At 38.6% G+C, this 17,113-nt stretch overlaps 1 protein-coding gene across 1 annotated transcript in view; it reads left to right on the plus strand.

The window, feature by feature from the left end:
• Positions 1-703: 703 nt before the first annotated feature.
• FBXL5 (F-box and leucine rich repeat protein 5) overlaps positions 704-17,113 on the plus strand; it is a 42,309-nt gene continuing 25,899 nt past the window's right edge. The window contains exons 1-5 of the mRNA XM_032854705.1: positions 704-877; positions 9,289-9,504; positions 11,910-12,005; positions 13,787-13,973; positions 16,472-16,654. Of these exons, the coding sequence (XP_032710596.1) occupies positions 794-877; positions 9,289-9,504; positions 11,910-12,005; positions 13,787-13,973; positions 16,472-16,654 (766 nt within the window). The 5' untranslated portion in view covers positions 704-793. The remainder of the gene's footprint in view (positions 878-9,288; positions 9,505-11,909; positions 12,006-13,786; positions 13,974-16,471; positions 16,655-17,113) is intronic.

The following is a 17,113-nucleotide window of genomic DNA, read 5'->3' on the forward strand; positions in this document are numbered from 1 at the left end:
CCTCCTTGATCTCCAGGGCACATTTTTCCTTCCTTCCTTGCAAGCTCCAGAATTTCACGCTGCCCTCCCCTCTGGCCTGCCCTGGAGGAGATGGTGCCTCGCTCCCAGACCCAGCCTCTGTGCTCCCCGAGAACATAAGGGCGGCCATTGTCCGGGTCTGCTCACGCGGCAGGGTTTCTCTGTGTGTGCTGAGTTCTCAGAGCCTCAGTCCTGGTCCACCCATTCCCGGAGCCTTTGACCAGCGGTTAGGCAGGTCAAGCCCGCCACTCAGGAGTGGCAGGGGTGCAAAGGGCGGCCAAGGAGGGCCCGGTGGGGCACAGAACAGCCACATGGGCAATGGGCGTCACTGCCCGCGGCGCCCAGACGAAGGTCCTGGCCTGAGCTCGGCCATTGTGCTCGGTTGCCTCGGTTTCAAGGCCTGGTGGGCGTAGCGGCAGCGCTGAGAGCGCCCCCAAAGCGACAGCCCATCCCTTCAGTTAATGTGTTTGATGTTGTGAAACAAATAGGGTAAAGACTTGGTTTCTTTCCTCGGCAAGAGAAGGGACCAAGGAACGAAAAAAGCGGAGGAGGTGGGTGAGCGCGAGCCGCCGCCGCGAGCCTGGTCACGTGGCCCTCAGGGACCGCATGGCGGCGGCCCGCGCGTCCCCGCGTCCCGGCTGGCGGAGTAGGCCGGGCGCGCGCGCCGACGGGGCGGGCGCATGCGCAGGGGGGCGCGCCGCCTCTGCCCCGCGGCGAGGGTGTCTATGGAGAGGCGGCGGCCGCGGCTGCTGAGGCAGAGGCTGAGGCAGTGGCGATGGCGCCCTTCCCCGAAGAAGTGGACGTCTTCACCGCCCCACACTGGCGGATGAAGCAGCTGGTGGGGCTCTACTGCGACAAGGTAACGGTGTGCAGAGCCTCTTGCTCCGGGCAGCGCGGGCCAAGAGGAGGAGCGGGCCGGTCCCCGGGCGGCCTGGCCTGCGCCGCGCCCGCAGCCCCCGGGGCCGCGGCGCACGGATTGCTTCCTGCGCAGCTGTCAGCGCCGCGCTCGCTCCCCGCACCTTCTCGGGGGAGCCCGCGCCCCGACCCGGCCGGCGGCCTCGGACGTGCCCTCGGGGGCCGCGGCGCGGCTCCTGCCCGGCTGCGTGCCCCTGGCGGAGGGCCGGGTTCCCTGCGGCCGCGCTGGGCCTCCGGCCCCTGCCCCCGCCCACTCAGGGAGAGGAGCTCCTTGGCGCCCCACCGACCTTCGGGGACCCCGGGCCGGCCACCTGCGCTGGGCTTCCTATCCGCTTGGGCAGACCGTTTCTGCAGCTGTCCCCCGCCTCCCCCAGCAGCACCGCCCCTCATCCGGCTCCCGGCCCGTCTGGGGGCTCTCGAGTCTCTTTGCAAACACCCATCCATCCTCGGAACCTCTAGCTTATTTCCTGCCTCAATGGGCAGCTTCTCTCAACCCTGCTCATTTTACGCCCCAGCTTTTCACTGGCTTGATTGGAAAGAAAACCCAGGTTTCTCGGTCTAGGGACTGCAGAAGCTTCACTTTTCGTTTATGGTTATCTTTTCCCTCGCAACTTTTATTGTCCTGGAGCATTTACCCGGTGTAGATTTTGTTATAAGACCGCCGTTCTCTTTTGGAATTCTTACCGTGGGCTCGAATACAAGGGACCTCGGAAAAAGTTAGGCTTAACTGTGAGAACCTTTTTGGAGTGTGAATTGGTGCAGCATTAACTGAAAAAGGACTTTTCTGGAGATGGTGCAGGACCTTTGTAGTGATTTTAAAACAGTATTAAGCGTCCACATTTTTACCAGTTTTACGTTGGGGGGAAGTTCACATATATCCTGAAAACTTCAGGCCGTCCTGTCTCGTGTAGAAATGAACTAAATAAAAAGCATTTAAACAACTGTTGTTTAAGTATAGAAGTCAGCTCTGATGAATTTTCAGAAATTACATAGCATTAAGCGGAACCACTGTTGAGAGAAAAGAGGGGTTCTTACAGCTCAGGGTGGTTGGAGGGTGCTCACAGTGTTCCGTGCTAGGCCACATTCAAAACCCTACACTTTAAAACGCATTCACTACCATCTTTTCCTCCCTCCATTTTGAAAATTAAAAAATACCTGGTTCAGATATACAGGTTTAAACAGGACAGTCCAGGACAGTGATTCTCAACCTTCGTTGCTGATCAGAATCATCGTAAAGGCTGTTAAAAATCCCAGTGCTCAGACCACTGAAAATCAGCCTCTCTCAGGATAGGACCCAGGCATCAGCTGTAATTTAAAGCTCCTGAGGTGAGTCCAGTGTGCAGCCAAGGGTGAGAACCATTTATCTGGGAGAAGCATAAGGAATGGGCAAGCCATAGCTTAAGCTCTGTAACTGTAAATTTTTTTGAGATAGATTGCTATAGTGTTTTTACTTCCTCTGGCTTTTGAACTTAGTTATTCAGACAGTGTTCATTAATTGCAGGAAATTAAAAAATGGGAGGTTTATTACTTTCTCAAAATTGGAAAGGGAAAGTTAGTGAGGACTAATGGAATAGGAGGTCGTCTCTGCAGTTTAGCCTGGAGAGCACCTGAAATTGTTATGGAAATTTTTGTGCATGTGTACACTTTGCTGTGGCTTTCATCAAATGATTGTGACTCTTCCATAGTAGTTAAGAGTCACCATTTTACTTAGTTATGTGATAGATTAACCAGCCTCATACGGTGCCATTTAAAAAAAAAAAATACCTCAGTCAAATAAGATTCTTTTCAGTAAATGTTTCCTCTTGAAGTATTTAAGAAAGCAGTTTCAATTTGACATAGCTTAAGTCAAAATAATCATTAATTCTTAATTACATATAGTTAATGAGCTTGCTGTGTATCTTCATCAAGGAAATTAAAAGTCCCGATTTTCCAAACTGTGGATCAGAGACCAAGGTGATTTAGGGGGGAAAAAGTGTATAGGAATTCTACATCAAGATTTCTTCTTGATACTGATAGCTAGTGGAAATCTCTCCTAGGATGTCCTTTGGGAGCTACAGTGGAGAAATAAGTGTTTAATGCTGGCCGAGTAATCTTAAAGGACTATTTTTGTATTCATTTGTCATCTGAAGTTTTGCCTTCACCATCATTCGGTTTGTAAAGACCATGGATATTCAACCCAAATAGCCTACAGTAGAACTTTTTATAAAATGAGAACTAGTTTTTGTACTCAAACTAAAAAAGATACAAGGTATGTTATTTCACTGTATTCTAAATGTTAATTCGGAATGTCAAGTAATTGTTAAGTGGTCAGTTTTATTTCCAGTATCAGACTTTTCAGGTACAATATATTTTAGAAGCATCCATGTATTTACTAGCATCAGCTCAATCATTTGTATGCTCAGACTAGTTTACCTAGAATAATTTATTCTTGTAGGACATTTTAAATATTGCTGTGTAATACCTAATTTAATCCTTTGCTCTTGGATTTCCTCTTCTATTTATATAATGTTTTATGGAAAGATTTTCCCCTGTTATCCAGACAATAGTCCTTTGAGGTAGGTAAAGGAGGGAGTATTTCTGTTTAATAGCTGGGAAGTCGTAGGCTTAGGTTAGCTAGACCCAGTTTACAAAAGCAGTTAGTTACAGATTCAGACGGAAACCCAAGTCAGGATCTTGATTTCCAGTTTAATTTTCTTTGTATGAAACCAGAGTAGTTTCTGAAAAATTTTTTTGGTTAAAAGTCAGTTACGAAATCTTTTTCTAATTCACTGACCTTCCAAATTGGGATGATTTTAGTGAACGTTTCATTGGATGACGTCTTTTTTCCAGTTTACTCCTATTCTTCAGTGTTTCCTCTAGTCCTCAAAATTCTGCCAGTAAGTGTGGAGTCCCTACTGTCTGTTGGCCCTGTGTTGTGTCCGCCAGCATTGGTGGTGCGATGTAGGGAATTTACAGTCTTAAAATTGTTCTAAGGTGGAAATCCAAATGCAGTATAGTAGGAGCAGAGGGAAGTGTACAGTTAGCTGTATATTAAAATGTCAGGAGTTGTCTTAAGATTTCCTTCAGCTGAGTTCTGAGAATAAAAAGTAAGTGGTGATTTTAAGGATGTGTATAATACAGAGATTCCTAGATTTACCTATAAGCCAGTTATAAAATTTTTGAAGTGGTGGAGGCTGTTATAGAGTGCCCAAGTTTTTCAGATAGTGATATTATTAAAAGTGCCATTTGGTTATCATTTTATAAATAAAGGACATTTTTATGACAGAAGTCCTAGGAAGGAAATAAGCTCGTAATAATTGGAATAGATTATTTTTTAAAATTGAGTGGGTATAGCTTTATGAAGAATTTAGTTTTCCTTTTTTTCTCTTTCTACATACCTATAAAAACTCTAGTTGACTGGAATTGGGAAGACTGGTTCAGAGACAATATTGAATGGAGAACCAGGAGAGGAAGGAGAAGGGAATTTAATGAGTTCTTACTATATGCTTACGTTATTTCTTTGAATCCTTCCAGGAGGCCCATGAGACAAATATGACCCATCATTCAAAGACAAGGAAACAGACTTAGTTATTATGTAACTTCCCAATTCAACTAATGATTAGGAGAGCCTGAATTTTAATTATAGGATTCCCCCCCTTCTGAAGTCCTTGTTTTTTAGTATTACCTTATTAGTTTTGTTACTTACTATTTGTTATATGATTTTATTCGAAACATTTCACGTGTAGGCCATAGTTTTTTTCTCTCTGTATAGACCAGATAGTTTTGACCAATAGTTAATTGAGGTTTCTTTATTGGATATAAGTTTCCCTTGATTGAATCAAAACATTGTTTGGCTCAGTAGCTGAAAAGTAAAATTTATTTGGGATAATAGTGTTTGGGTTTTTGTTGTACTATTTTTCATATCTATTTTTAAACTTACTCTAGTCTTTAAGTCACACAATTTTTTGAGGCACTTTGAAGCCAGGTTGTAAGATTTTAGGTTGTGGAGTGAGACAGAAAGTTAGTTATAATTTTTTTTTAAAATATAGGAGATATCATGTCACTGGTTGTTACTGTTTGTTATGTGTGTCTTGTTCTATATAGGTTCATTTTTGAGTTTGCCAAGCATCAGAGTATACAAGTTTGTAGGTCATTTAGGAACTTGTATATCCTCCTGTAGGGCAATGTTTTTCATAGTGTGTCCTTTAATCCATTAGTGGGTCATGAAATCAATTTTGTGGGTCAGAAACAGCATTTAAAAAAGGGAAGGCAGCTATGCTCACCACTATACCACCAACGCCGATAGAAACAGCATTTAAAAAATGAAATGGAAGAGTAAATATTAGAGTACATCACAGGGTAGAGAGGAAAATAGTGTTTCCTGAAATTTGTTTGAAGTATCTGTGATGTGTGTGTCTAGGTTGCACTGTATTTCAGACTAAAGGTCATAGTTAAACGTGTTTGAAAAACGCTTCTTTAGAGTAGCATTTCTCAACCACAGCACAATTGATATTTTGGGCTAGATGATTTTTTTTTTGTGGCTGCTGTCCTGTGCAATGTAGGATGTTTAGCTGGATCCCTGGCTTTTACCCACTAGATGTCAGCATCACTTCTGCAGTGGTACCAACCAAAAATGTCCTTGCCCATTAGTTCCTAGAGGGTGGGGGGGGGTGCAGAACCGTCCCTTGGTGAGAATATTGCTTGAGGGCAAGTATTCTTTCTGTTGGATGTGGAAGGATAGCTTTATGATTGGGACTAATACCGTATCTTGCGGAAAGAACGTAAGTTTTAGAGCTCTAGAGATTTGATCTTTATTTTGTTGTCTACTGCTTGTATGGTTTTGGGCAAGTTATTTATTCTCAGCCTCATCTCTTCATCTGTGAAATGGGAATTTTTATACCTACGTAATCTAAAATACTTAGTATAGTACATAGTGTGTCATAGACTTCAGTATGTCACAGATATTAATGTCTAGGTTTATTTTTGTGTCACTCAAGTTTGTATGTTTGAATAACTTTGTAGAGGCAAACAACATTTTAAAAATTCATATAAACAAATTTTTAAAATGTTAAATTGCATGTGCTCTGGTTATCTTTTAGCTGCTAAATTTACTGACTTTTAGGTACCAGGTTGAAACAGTTGCTCATTTAAAGTGGAAATACAGTGATTTGTGTGGTATAAGGACTTTTTTTTTTTTTTTTAATTTTTATTTATGTGAGAGAGAGCATGAGCAGCGGGGAGGGGCAGAGGGAGAGGGACCGGCAGACTCCTGCTTAGCAGGGAGCATAATGCAGAACTCCATCACAGGACCCTGGGATCATGACCCTGGGTTAAGGCAGACGCTTAACCGACTAAACCACCCAGATGTCCCAGTATAAGGACTTTTTTTTTTTTTTTTAAGATTTTTATTTATTTATTTGACAGGGAGAAAGAGAGAGAGCGCGTGTGCAAGTAAGGGTAGCGGCAGAGGGAGAAGCAGGCTTCCTGCTGAGCAGGGAGCTCTATGTGGAGCTCCATTCCAGGACCCTGAGATCATGACATGATTAACCGATGAGCCACCCAGGACTTCTAATGATAGTTTTATATGGGCTAACTATATAAATAACAGAAAAACCCAAGTAGGGCTTAATACAGGTTAGATTTTGTATTCTTTAGATATATTATTAAATTATTACAAGAACCCTGTGAGGTATTTAATATTATTAGCCATATTTTACATATGGAAGAAACTGAGGTACAGAGCAATTTAGTGACTTGCTGACAGAGATGGATTTGTACCTAAGTAATCTGGCTCCAGAGTCAGCACTTTTAGCCACTAAGCTGGATTGACTAAGAATAATGTAGAGTCCTCTTACCCATCTTAACTGGGTTCTCAATCTATAGTATGAGCCTTGTCTTTATCTTAGCTTGTTATTAAATCTGAAGATTTTGTAACAGTCCAATGAGAATGTATGCAGAATTTCCTGCATGTCTTTTAAAATGTTAAGTCATACGAGGGTTTTAATTTATTTTTTTGCCATGCTTTGGTTTTTGTTTTTTAAAAATTATATAGCTAATATCATGTTTTCTTTAGATTAATCTCTTATTTCTACTAAGACTTATTTTTAATTAAAAATTTAATTTTTGAGATTAGCCTCTAGTAAATTTTATGTGGTCTTGTGTAGCATTTCTTAGGATAAAATCTACAACATTGGTTTAAAGAAATCCATTCTGCCTGCTGTTTTTGTATGGCTCAGGAGTAAGAATGATTTTTACAATTTTAAATAGTTGGAGAAAATTAGAAGAATAATATATTTTAATATGTGAAAATTACATGAAATTCACATTTCTCTGTCCTTAGATAATCTTTTGTTGGGACATAGCCACACTCATTCGTAGACTGCTTTTATGCTACCGCAGCTAAATTAAATGGTTGCTGCAGACAGTATGCTCTGTAGAACTTGAAATATTTACTATCAGGCCCTTTACAGAAAAAGTTGCCAGCCCTTGTTCTAGATAATTTACTTACTTATTGTGGTTACTGCTCCTTGTGTTACTTCCCTTCACTAGAATGTAAGTTTCCTAAAGGCAGCAATTTTGCTCACTGATGTATTTATCCTGAGTACCAGAAGCAATGCCCAGCTCATAATAGTTGCTCATTAAATATTTGAATAGAGTAAACAATGCATGAATTTATAAAAATGAATGATTAATTTTCAACATGGTGAGAGCTATGCTTATTGAGCAGCAGTTCATTTTAATTTCACAGCAACCATGTAAACTACAGATGTTGTTGTTCTCATTTAAACACCAAGAAGAAAAACTAAGACATTGAAGGAGGAAAGTAACCCAGGATTACAGAGCTAAGTAAATGATAGAACTGGGATCTGCTCTGGAGTCCTACAAATGACTTTTAATATCTAATCCATAGTGCATTTTCCAGAAGATATTTAGTTAATTCTGCTATGTATAGTGGAATAGTTCGGCTTTAGGAGTCTACCGTCTTTTCTGATGCTTTGTCATGAGCCTGCTACTCTTGCCTGAGACTAGGCAATTAAGACAGCTTAGCATCTACTCCATTTTAAGGAATACTGGATCAGACTTGACAAACCCAAGACTAGAAGTGTGGTGTTTAGCTTTTTGCCCTCCATTCACAGTCTGTGTTTTTATTGTAATCAGATTTTGCCTCTTAAAATGACTTTTTAAAAAAAAATATTTTATTTATTTGACAGACAGAGATCACAAGTAGTCAGAGAGGCAGGCAGAGAGAGTGGAGGATGCAGGCTCACTGCTGAGCAGAGGGCCCAATGCAGGGCTTGATCCCAGGGCCCTGAGACCATGACCCAAGCCGAAGGCAGAGGCTTTAACCCACTGAGCCACCCAGGTGCCCCTTAAAATGACTTTTGAAACTGGAGTTGAGTTGATACAGTAGAAGGTAGATTTAATATGGCAGTGGAGGTAATGGAGGATTTGAATATTATTTTGAGCTTTAATTTGAATCAGGTTTCATGATAAGATGTATGCATTTAAACATGAGAATTTAATTTGCCATTAAATGTAAAAAATTAAAATTACATACAAATAGTCATTTTCTTTGGTTGAACAGTAGAATTAAAGAATATGACAGTGTATACATTTCTTTGTATTTTCATTGATTTGTATTTTCATTGATTTTGTAGCTTTCCTTCAGCCCTTTTGCTAGGTTTCAACATTATACTATAACAGTGCCTCTACCTCAGAAAAGTATGTGATTTCTTATATAAGCTGCCAAGTGTTTATGCCATTTTTCTTAAGATAAAAACCCCCAAAACTAGTTCCCCTGAAATTGTCTAGTAATATTCTAATAGCTCAATACTTTATAATTATTTCTGTAACAGATCAGACCCCTCTTGATATTAAAGTTTAAACAAACTATGAGAGTATTTTAAAATTTTTACATTGTAAAAGTAATATAATACATAAAGAATTATGTATTTGAATATTTGAACAAAGACAAAAACACTTGCATGTTATCCTAACACAACTGTTTTAGAATTTCATACAACTTTATAGAGTGTGTGTATTTTTAGTATGTATATAGAGTAATGGAATTTTAGTTTTAGAGGGAGTTGGTCTAATCCCTTTTGTTTAAAGAAATTATGTGATATATTGGTGTACCATCATTTACCTGTACCATCAAGCCCTTCAGAATATAAATCAGTATCTTCCTGACCTAGTGTACTTTTTATTATACTTTTATAATTTGTTAATTTATGAATTTCTCTTATTTGTACTTGAACCAAGTATAAGAGAGGTATTCTGCAATGTACAAAACTAAATAGGAATGCATTTGAGTATTTTTTATAGGTGCATATTTACATGTATTTACTATGCTTTTCTTTTTAAATTTTTATTCAGCTTTCTAAAACGAACTTTTCCAACAACAATGATTTCCGTGCTCTTCTGCAGTCTCTGTATGCTACTTTTAAGGAGTTCAAAATGCATGAGCAGATCGAAAATGAGTACATTATTGGTTTGCTTCAACAACGCAGCCAGACCATTTATAATGTACATTCTGACAATAAACTCTCTGAGATGCTTAGTCTCTTTGAAAAGGGACTGAAGAATGTTAAGGTGAGTTACAAAAATGGGTATTTATCACAGTTTGTGTCGTTTGCTGGTATGTCAGCAAAAAGTGTTAACATTTTATAGTAAACGATGTTATGTTATAGAAAATATTCTGACACTTGTTAAAAGACCATAAGACAGACTTTATTCAAGGGATTACTACATTGAGGTTTTGCAGTAGGGGTGAGAGATTGGACTCTCAACTCTGAATATATCAAGGAAAGCTGGGGATTTATAGCCAAGGAGCAGAGTGGGGGGTCAGGAAAATTACTAAGAGGAAGCGTCAAGGCTAGGGGGAATCTTGCTAGACTGAATAAAGAGGGTTTTTGCTGAAGGCAGACCAGGCTGATAAGATACTGAGGGTGGATAGATACTGAGGATGATAAGATGCCTAGGGTAGAGGGATTTTTGCTAAACTGACTCAGAATGACTTTAGCTAAAACTGGACTAAGTGGGCCAAGGACAGAGCTTACTGTTGAGGCCTAGTTGAGAAGGGGGCTCAGAGGAGTCTGTCTCAGGTTGATGAGAATCTTTGTCAGTTACCTCCTCATTACCGTATATAAAATTTTATAGTGAGTGCTCTTCCCCAAATCTTAAAGTTGTTTTTGTAAGTCAAAATTTTAATTACCATAGAATTTTTACTTTCTGGTAACATTTGTTCAACTCTTAAAGCTATAATAAATGTAGTTATTGGTAACTAAAGGTGAGATTATTACTAGAGTGGATACTTTTATAAATTTTATTTATTGAAAAATTGAATGTTAGTGATAATGTTTATTTCCTTTCCATATTTTAGGGTGCAGGGATTGTTAAACAGGACAATTTTTAATTGTATAACATAAAATTAGCCATATTTGAGTATAGTTTAGGATAATGATATAAAAAGACTTTCAATTATATTTACATATTATAGAAATTTGAAATTTGATCTTCATTTACAGCTCCCTTCTGGCTTGGTGAAGCATAGACTTAAGTTGTAACTGTGTCAAACCGCACACACTTTTCACTTACAGATTTATATTCTAGAAAGACTGTTCTGCAGCAAGGAGGAGAATGGGTTGAAGGAAAAGACAGGACTGAGGCAGGAAGACCATTCTCAAACTTATTGAAATAGTGTCTGGAAGAAGACACATTAGTAACTGCTTGGTGGGAAAGTGGGCGATTGGGTAAGGGTAGAGTACTGGGTAGTGATGGAAGAGAGATTTACTTTTTATTGAATACTTCTTTGTATTTTTTCAGTTTTATATCATGTTCATATATTACCTGTTCAATAAAATGATTAAGATCTGAACTAAAGTAGTAGATTAGTGGAGATAGAAGGAGGGGGACATGAGAATTATGTAGGATATAAAATTGGTAGCATGTAGGGCATGCATATAAAGGGGAAGGGAAAGGAAAAAGAGAAAGGAAGTAAGAATGAGAATTGAGGCTAAAATTCTAGGGAATATAGAAAAGGCTTGGGGAATAAAAAGATTCATTTTGGACATGTTGGATTTGAACTGCTTGTGCAGTCCAGGTGGGTATTTGTTAATAGGAGGAGGTGTAGATGGGTTTCAGAGTGAGAAGAGTAATTTGATTTGGAAAAGCAAATTTGATCATTCTTAGCAGGTGAAGTGGAACTGGAAGCCACTTGGGATGCTCAGGGAAAATGTATAAGATCTTCAGAGAATAGGACTTTGGATGAAATATTGGGAAGCAGTTGAATAAATTAGTAAATAAAAGAGACTCAGCAGGGATACAATATTCCTATATTTTAAAAGTTTCATTATTTTGTAAAATTCCACGTGTTTTAACTTGAGAGGGCTGATGTAGAAGTAATAGCTGTTATACAGGGTGGAGATGGGATCTTAGTTCATCTGAGAAAACCTTTTAGCTTTTGTCCAGAACTAGACTGATTTACTTCAGGATGTCTTGAGCCCCTTACCTAGAGGTATGTTTGATACCTGACCTTTTGAAGTAGACATGGTCTTCCATTAGCATAAATATCTGTTATCCGCATAACAGATGTTGTGGATTGTGTATTAGAGGGTACATTGGATGAGTATGAAGGTACTCTGGTGATCGAGTCCACTAAGCTCTTGGAGACTGCTCAGACATAGGTTAAGAAAACTGAAACATAGAAATTATATAACTGTATACATTAGAAATTAATAGAAGTTTTGAGCAAATAGTTGCTATTTTTTAGACTTTTTATGACATTTTAAAGAAGTATTAGATCACATTACTAAAAATTCAGGGTTCCTTTGCAAGATATTTTAAGGACATCTTTTATGCTACAAAAAATAGAGACCACTTTGCTGTTCTTCAATCTATTTTTTCCCTGAGGTTTTATGTTGCACCTTCCTAGGATCAGTACAGTATAAATAATGAAGCAACATTTTTATAGAATATAATTTTTTTTATGTTTCTAGAATGAATGTGAGCAGTTAAATTATGCAAAACAGCTGAAAGAGAGATTGGAGGCTTTTACAAGAGATTTTCTTCCTCACATGAAAGAGGAAGAGGAGGTAAGCATAATTTTTTCTTCCTTGTGATTTTGACTTACAAAATTTTTAAGATGATTTGGCTTTTATTCTTCAAAATAATGCATAGGAAGATAAGCCTCTGGTTCATTTTAGGAAAAGAGGAAAACTCCAAGAAAACAAAATTTGTTCTTTCAGAGAGGTGGTTGCTTTTCACTGAATCAGTGACTTAATTCATTTGCTCAACTAATACTTACTTTCTGTGGGTCCCTGGGTGGCTCATTTGGTTAAGCAACTGCCTTCAGCTCAGGTCATGATCTTGGAGTCCCAGGATTAAGTCCCATATCTGGGCTCCCTGATCAGCAGGGAGTCTGTGCTCCCTCTGACCCTCCCCCATCTCGTGCTCTCTCTCTTTCACATTCTCTTTCTCTCAAATAAATAAAATGTTCAAAATTTTTTTTTTCTTACTATGTAGATGGCACTGTATTGAATGTTAACTTTTCATGTTACTTTAATGTCTTCTAGAACCTTTACAGGATTCTTGAAACTTTTCAATGTTTTGTGTATATTCATGCTAACATCAAAGTATTTTTCGTGTTCTTGTTTTTGTAGGGGATTTTGGTAATCAAATGGTAGTGTTAAACTAATCAGTTTTATTCCTAGTACACATGTATTAGGATATCACTGATTGGATGAGCAAAACATTTTCCCATTCTCTTCTTTCTCTAAATGTGGGGTGAATATTAGGATTAGGGTAAGGAATAGAAAAATTATTTTATGGGGAAAGGGATTCTTGTTTAGTTGTTAATCAGTTACTATGGTGAATATCACCCATGGCTTCACCTTATAATCAGATCTCTATTTAAAAAAACAAACAAACCTACTTTTCAGCTCTTTCCAGACTGATTAAATCAAGTGAGAGGTACTGGCCTGGATATATTTTAAAGGTCCCCAAGTCATTGTAATATGAAACCAGCATTGAAGCCACTGAGTTACTAGAGTAGTGTTCCTTTTTTTTTTTTTTTTTTAAGATTTTATTTATTTGTCAGAGAGAGAGAGAGTACACACAAGCAGGCAGAGAGGCAGGCAGAGATAGAGGAGGAGGAAGCAGGCTCCCCGCCGAGCAAGGAGCCCGATGCGGGACTCGATCCCAGGACCCCAGGATCATGACCTGAGCCGAAGGCAGCGGCTTAACCCACTGAGCCACCCAGGCGTCCCTAGAGTAGTTTCCTTAACCTGAGATGCTCATCAAAATTATGTGTGGAACAACAAAAAAACAAAACCAAAAAAAAAAAACCAAAAAAAAAAACCAAACCCGTGGTTTCATTACTTAAAAGATTGTAATTCTGTAAATTGGAGGTTGGGACTAAGCATCTGTTTCAAAGAAGAAATGTAGATAGTTCAGGGTCTCAGTAGAGCTTTGAGTTTTAGGGTTCTTAGTACACTGGGTACCTTTTACCTTTCTTATGTGATTTAGAGATCCTACTGAGGTACAGTTCAGTTGCTGGAGTAGCAGAAGGCAGTTAACTGACCTAAATGTCTAACCATATGAGACTGCTTAAGAGTGTTTGACAGCTTTGCATAGGAAAACCTTCTGCTTCTGATGCTTTTTAATTACTTGGGATTTATTAGCCAGAGAAGCCATAGAAGGAAGGGTCCTTTTGGTGTTATTCTTCTCTACACTTTTTTGGATAAGCTGACTGGGTGGAAATAACCAAAATTTCTTTCTCTTGGAAATATGGGGTCATAATACTGCAATTGAGCCATTAATTAAAAGGTGTAAACAAAATTAGTCAAGCATCTTTCCTTATGAATGTTTCATTTAGGTTTTTCAGCCAATGTTAATGGAATATTTTACCTATGAAGAGCTTAAGGATATTAAGAAGAAAGTGATTGCACAACACTGCTCTCAGAAGGACACCGCAGAACTCCTTAGAGGTCTTAGCCTGTGGAATCAAGCTGAGGAGCGACAGAAGTTTTTTAAATATTCTGTGGATGAAAAGTCAGATAAAGGTGAGATCATATGTTTAAATAGTGAGAAGTTTGGAGGCCATTTGCATCTTGTTAATAAGAACTTTAGATTTTGTTTGAAGAAAATTTTTTTTTTTTTAAAGATTTTATTTATTTATTTGATAGAGAGATCACAAGCAGGCAGAGAGGAAGGCAGAGAGAGAGGAGGAAGCAGGCTCCCTGCTGAGCAGAGAGCCCGATGCGGGGCTCGATCCCAGGACTCCAAGATCATGACCTGAGCCGAAGGCAGCGGCTTAACCCACTGAGCCACCCAGGCGCCCCTGTTTGAAGAAAATTTTAAGCCATTTATTTTCAAGTGTATATTTAGTTGAAGACAGTAATTTCTTTTTTTTTTTTTTAAGATTTTATTTATTTGAGAGAGAGAACAAGTGGTAGGGAGGGGTAGAGAAGGAGAGAGAGAGAAAGAGAAAAGCAGACTCCCTGCTGAGCAGGAAGCCTGATGTGGGGCTCTATCTCAGGATCCTGGGATCATGACCTGAGCCAAACGCAGATGCTTAACCAACTGAGCCACCCAGGTGCCCCGAAGACAGTAGTTTCTAAGAATTTGGTGTGGTTTTATGATAATTTAACATCCCATATGCAATGTAATGTTGGGCCACATGCAGTGTAGTGTTTCTTAAAGGAACTTATGTAGTAATAATAATAATAATAAAAATTATTTTGGTCAGTCAGAATCAGTGAAAGCTATCATATACAGAGTACTTTTGCAGTATTATTCAACTTTCTTTTTTTTTCCTCCCCATCATCCAGCTTTTGGAGCTACATTGACCATAGTGACTGTTTATCTTTCCTTGTTTTGTCCATCCATTTTTAAAATAAGTTATGCTTATAGCTTTATTTCCATCCTTTTCCATGTGTTATTCTCTTAGCTTATATCCAGTAATACACAGGGGAGCAAGTATGAGAACACTGTTTTTCTACGTATTGTTACTTTAAGAAAACAGATGAGAAGTGCAAATAAAGTCTGCTTGCCTTTTTAATTCATAGACTACTTCCTCATACTTATTCTTTTTTTTAAGATTTTATTTATTTATATGACAGACAGAGATCACAAGTAGGCAGAGAGGCAGGCAGAGAGAGGAAGGGAAGCAGGCTCCCTGCTGAGCAGAGAGTCCAATGTGGGGCTTGATCCCAGGATCCTGGGATCATGACCTGAGCCTAAAGCAGAGGCTTTCACCCACTGAGCCACCCAGGTGCCCCACCTCATATTTATTCTTATTGATCTTTGATAGCTTTGCCTTTTAAAACATTATTAAAGGAAATTGGCATCCTCAGGCTAGTAAAAATTTCTTTTCTGCTTCTAGATGGGCAATAACAGTGACAGCCCTGTTAAAATAGCTTAAAATTCTTTGAAATTGGTCCTTTTCTCTTTATTTAACAAAGTAGGTGAGATGCATGTTGAAACAAAAATGTTTTTATAGGTGAGCCTATAATTAAACCCATAAAGCTTGTGTGCTTCATTCTGAAATGCAGCTTGTGCCTTCGACACCAAGCCAAGACCTGTTGTGTCTAGTTTAATTGTAATTCTCACATGGGATTTAAAAGCATCATACTTATTACATTTAGTTTTCCCACTCCTTCAAAGCAAATTATAGCTGTATTATGATTAAATATTTGCCATTTGAAAAAGGTTGGGTTAAAGTTATGTGATCACAGCATTTCTGTATTTAAGTTGCTTTGTGAGGGCAAATCAGGTGTACAAGGTACCTCAAATTCTTTGCAGTCCTTATTGATGAATCTCTTGTAGTTTGTATTCTTCTTGTAGCACTTCATTTGCATTTTTTGGGAAAATTGCTACTGCAGTAATTTATTATAGGAAATTGGACATTCAGTGGCTATTTTTTTTAAATAGTTGCTGACAAAAGATTGCCGATAAAAATGTACACGAGCATTAGAAATGTTAACATTACATTGTCTCAGCTGGCTCACAAATAGTAGAAGTAGATTTGGTTACCTGTGGTTACAGAAGTTAGATTTCACAGACCTCTTATATCAAATGTGAAAATCAAAGAGGGAGCACAAGGAAAATATTGACAGGAGTCCTAATACATGAATGGAACGTGTTATGAGATTTGTGTGTGTCATTAAAAATGCCTTGGAGATCTCATAATCTGGCTGACTCTATACTTGAAGCTGTATAACCTGCTGGGTTCCTTTTTCAAATGATGCTTCTTATGCTACAGAGTGAGTATTGTTTTTTCTGTGACGCCTTTGTAAGAGGAAGTCAATTCTGTGTTCATTATTGTAGCTCCCACTGATGAAGTATGATTTGGGACCTCATAGTTTAACCCTACAGGTTCTTAACAAGTTGAACATCCCCATGTTACCACTAATCCATGTTATTTCCTTTTCACATCTTGGAAGCAGGAAGAAGTGGACTTTAGGCACTGGATTTTATTTATAGAAATGCGATTGTAATTTTTACTGCATTTGCTCTTACAGCCTTTAATGGTAAAGTTTTTTTTATTTTTTTATTTCAGAAGCGGAAGTGTCAGAACAAGCCACAGGTATAACCCATCTTCCTCCTGAGGTAATGCTGTCAATTTTCAGTTATCTTAATCCTCAAGAGTTGTGTCGATGCAGTCAAGTAAGCACTAAATGGTCTCAGCTCGCAAAAACTGGATCGCTTTGGAAACATCTTTACCCTGTTCATTGGGCTAGAGGTAGGTAAATGAAACTTTTAGTTTGTTTTAAAAATACTTCAATCCGTTTTTCTAAGTGATTACTTGTAGACATTAATAAGCAGGGTCAGGGAGGGAAATTCTGAGAGGTTGACCAAAAAGTAGATTTTACAGTTAGATGATGTGTTTTTTGTATACACTTTTGAAAAACTAGCAATGCTGATGTATTCATGGGTGATTTATGTGATGTGTGCTATTTCTTTTAAAATAATTAGGAAAAAAATTGGGGAGAGAATGTAAAATAATTGGCAAAATGTTGATAATTGTTGAAGATCGGTGATGAGGTGATGGGTATTCATTATGCTACTTTTTAAATGCTACTTCTTCCTGCTTTTGCCTGTGTTTGGAGTTAAAATGAAATTAATAGGTTGTCAGAACAGATTTAAATAATTGTATAAAAAAGTAGAGAATAAATTCTATAAAATTTAAAGATGAAGCACC

The sequence above is a fragment of the Lontra canadensis genome, unplaced genomic scaffold (genome assembly GCF_010015895.1).
Source record: "Lontra canadensis isolate GAN:19392208 unplaced genomic scaffold, GSC_riverotter_1.0 scaffold1, whole genome shotgun sequence".
NCBI classification, from domain to species: Eukaryota; Metazoa; Chordata; class Mammalia; order Carnivora; family Mustelidae; genus Lontra; species Lontra canadensis.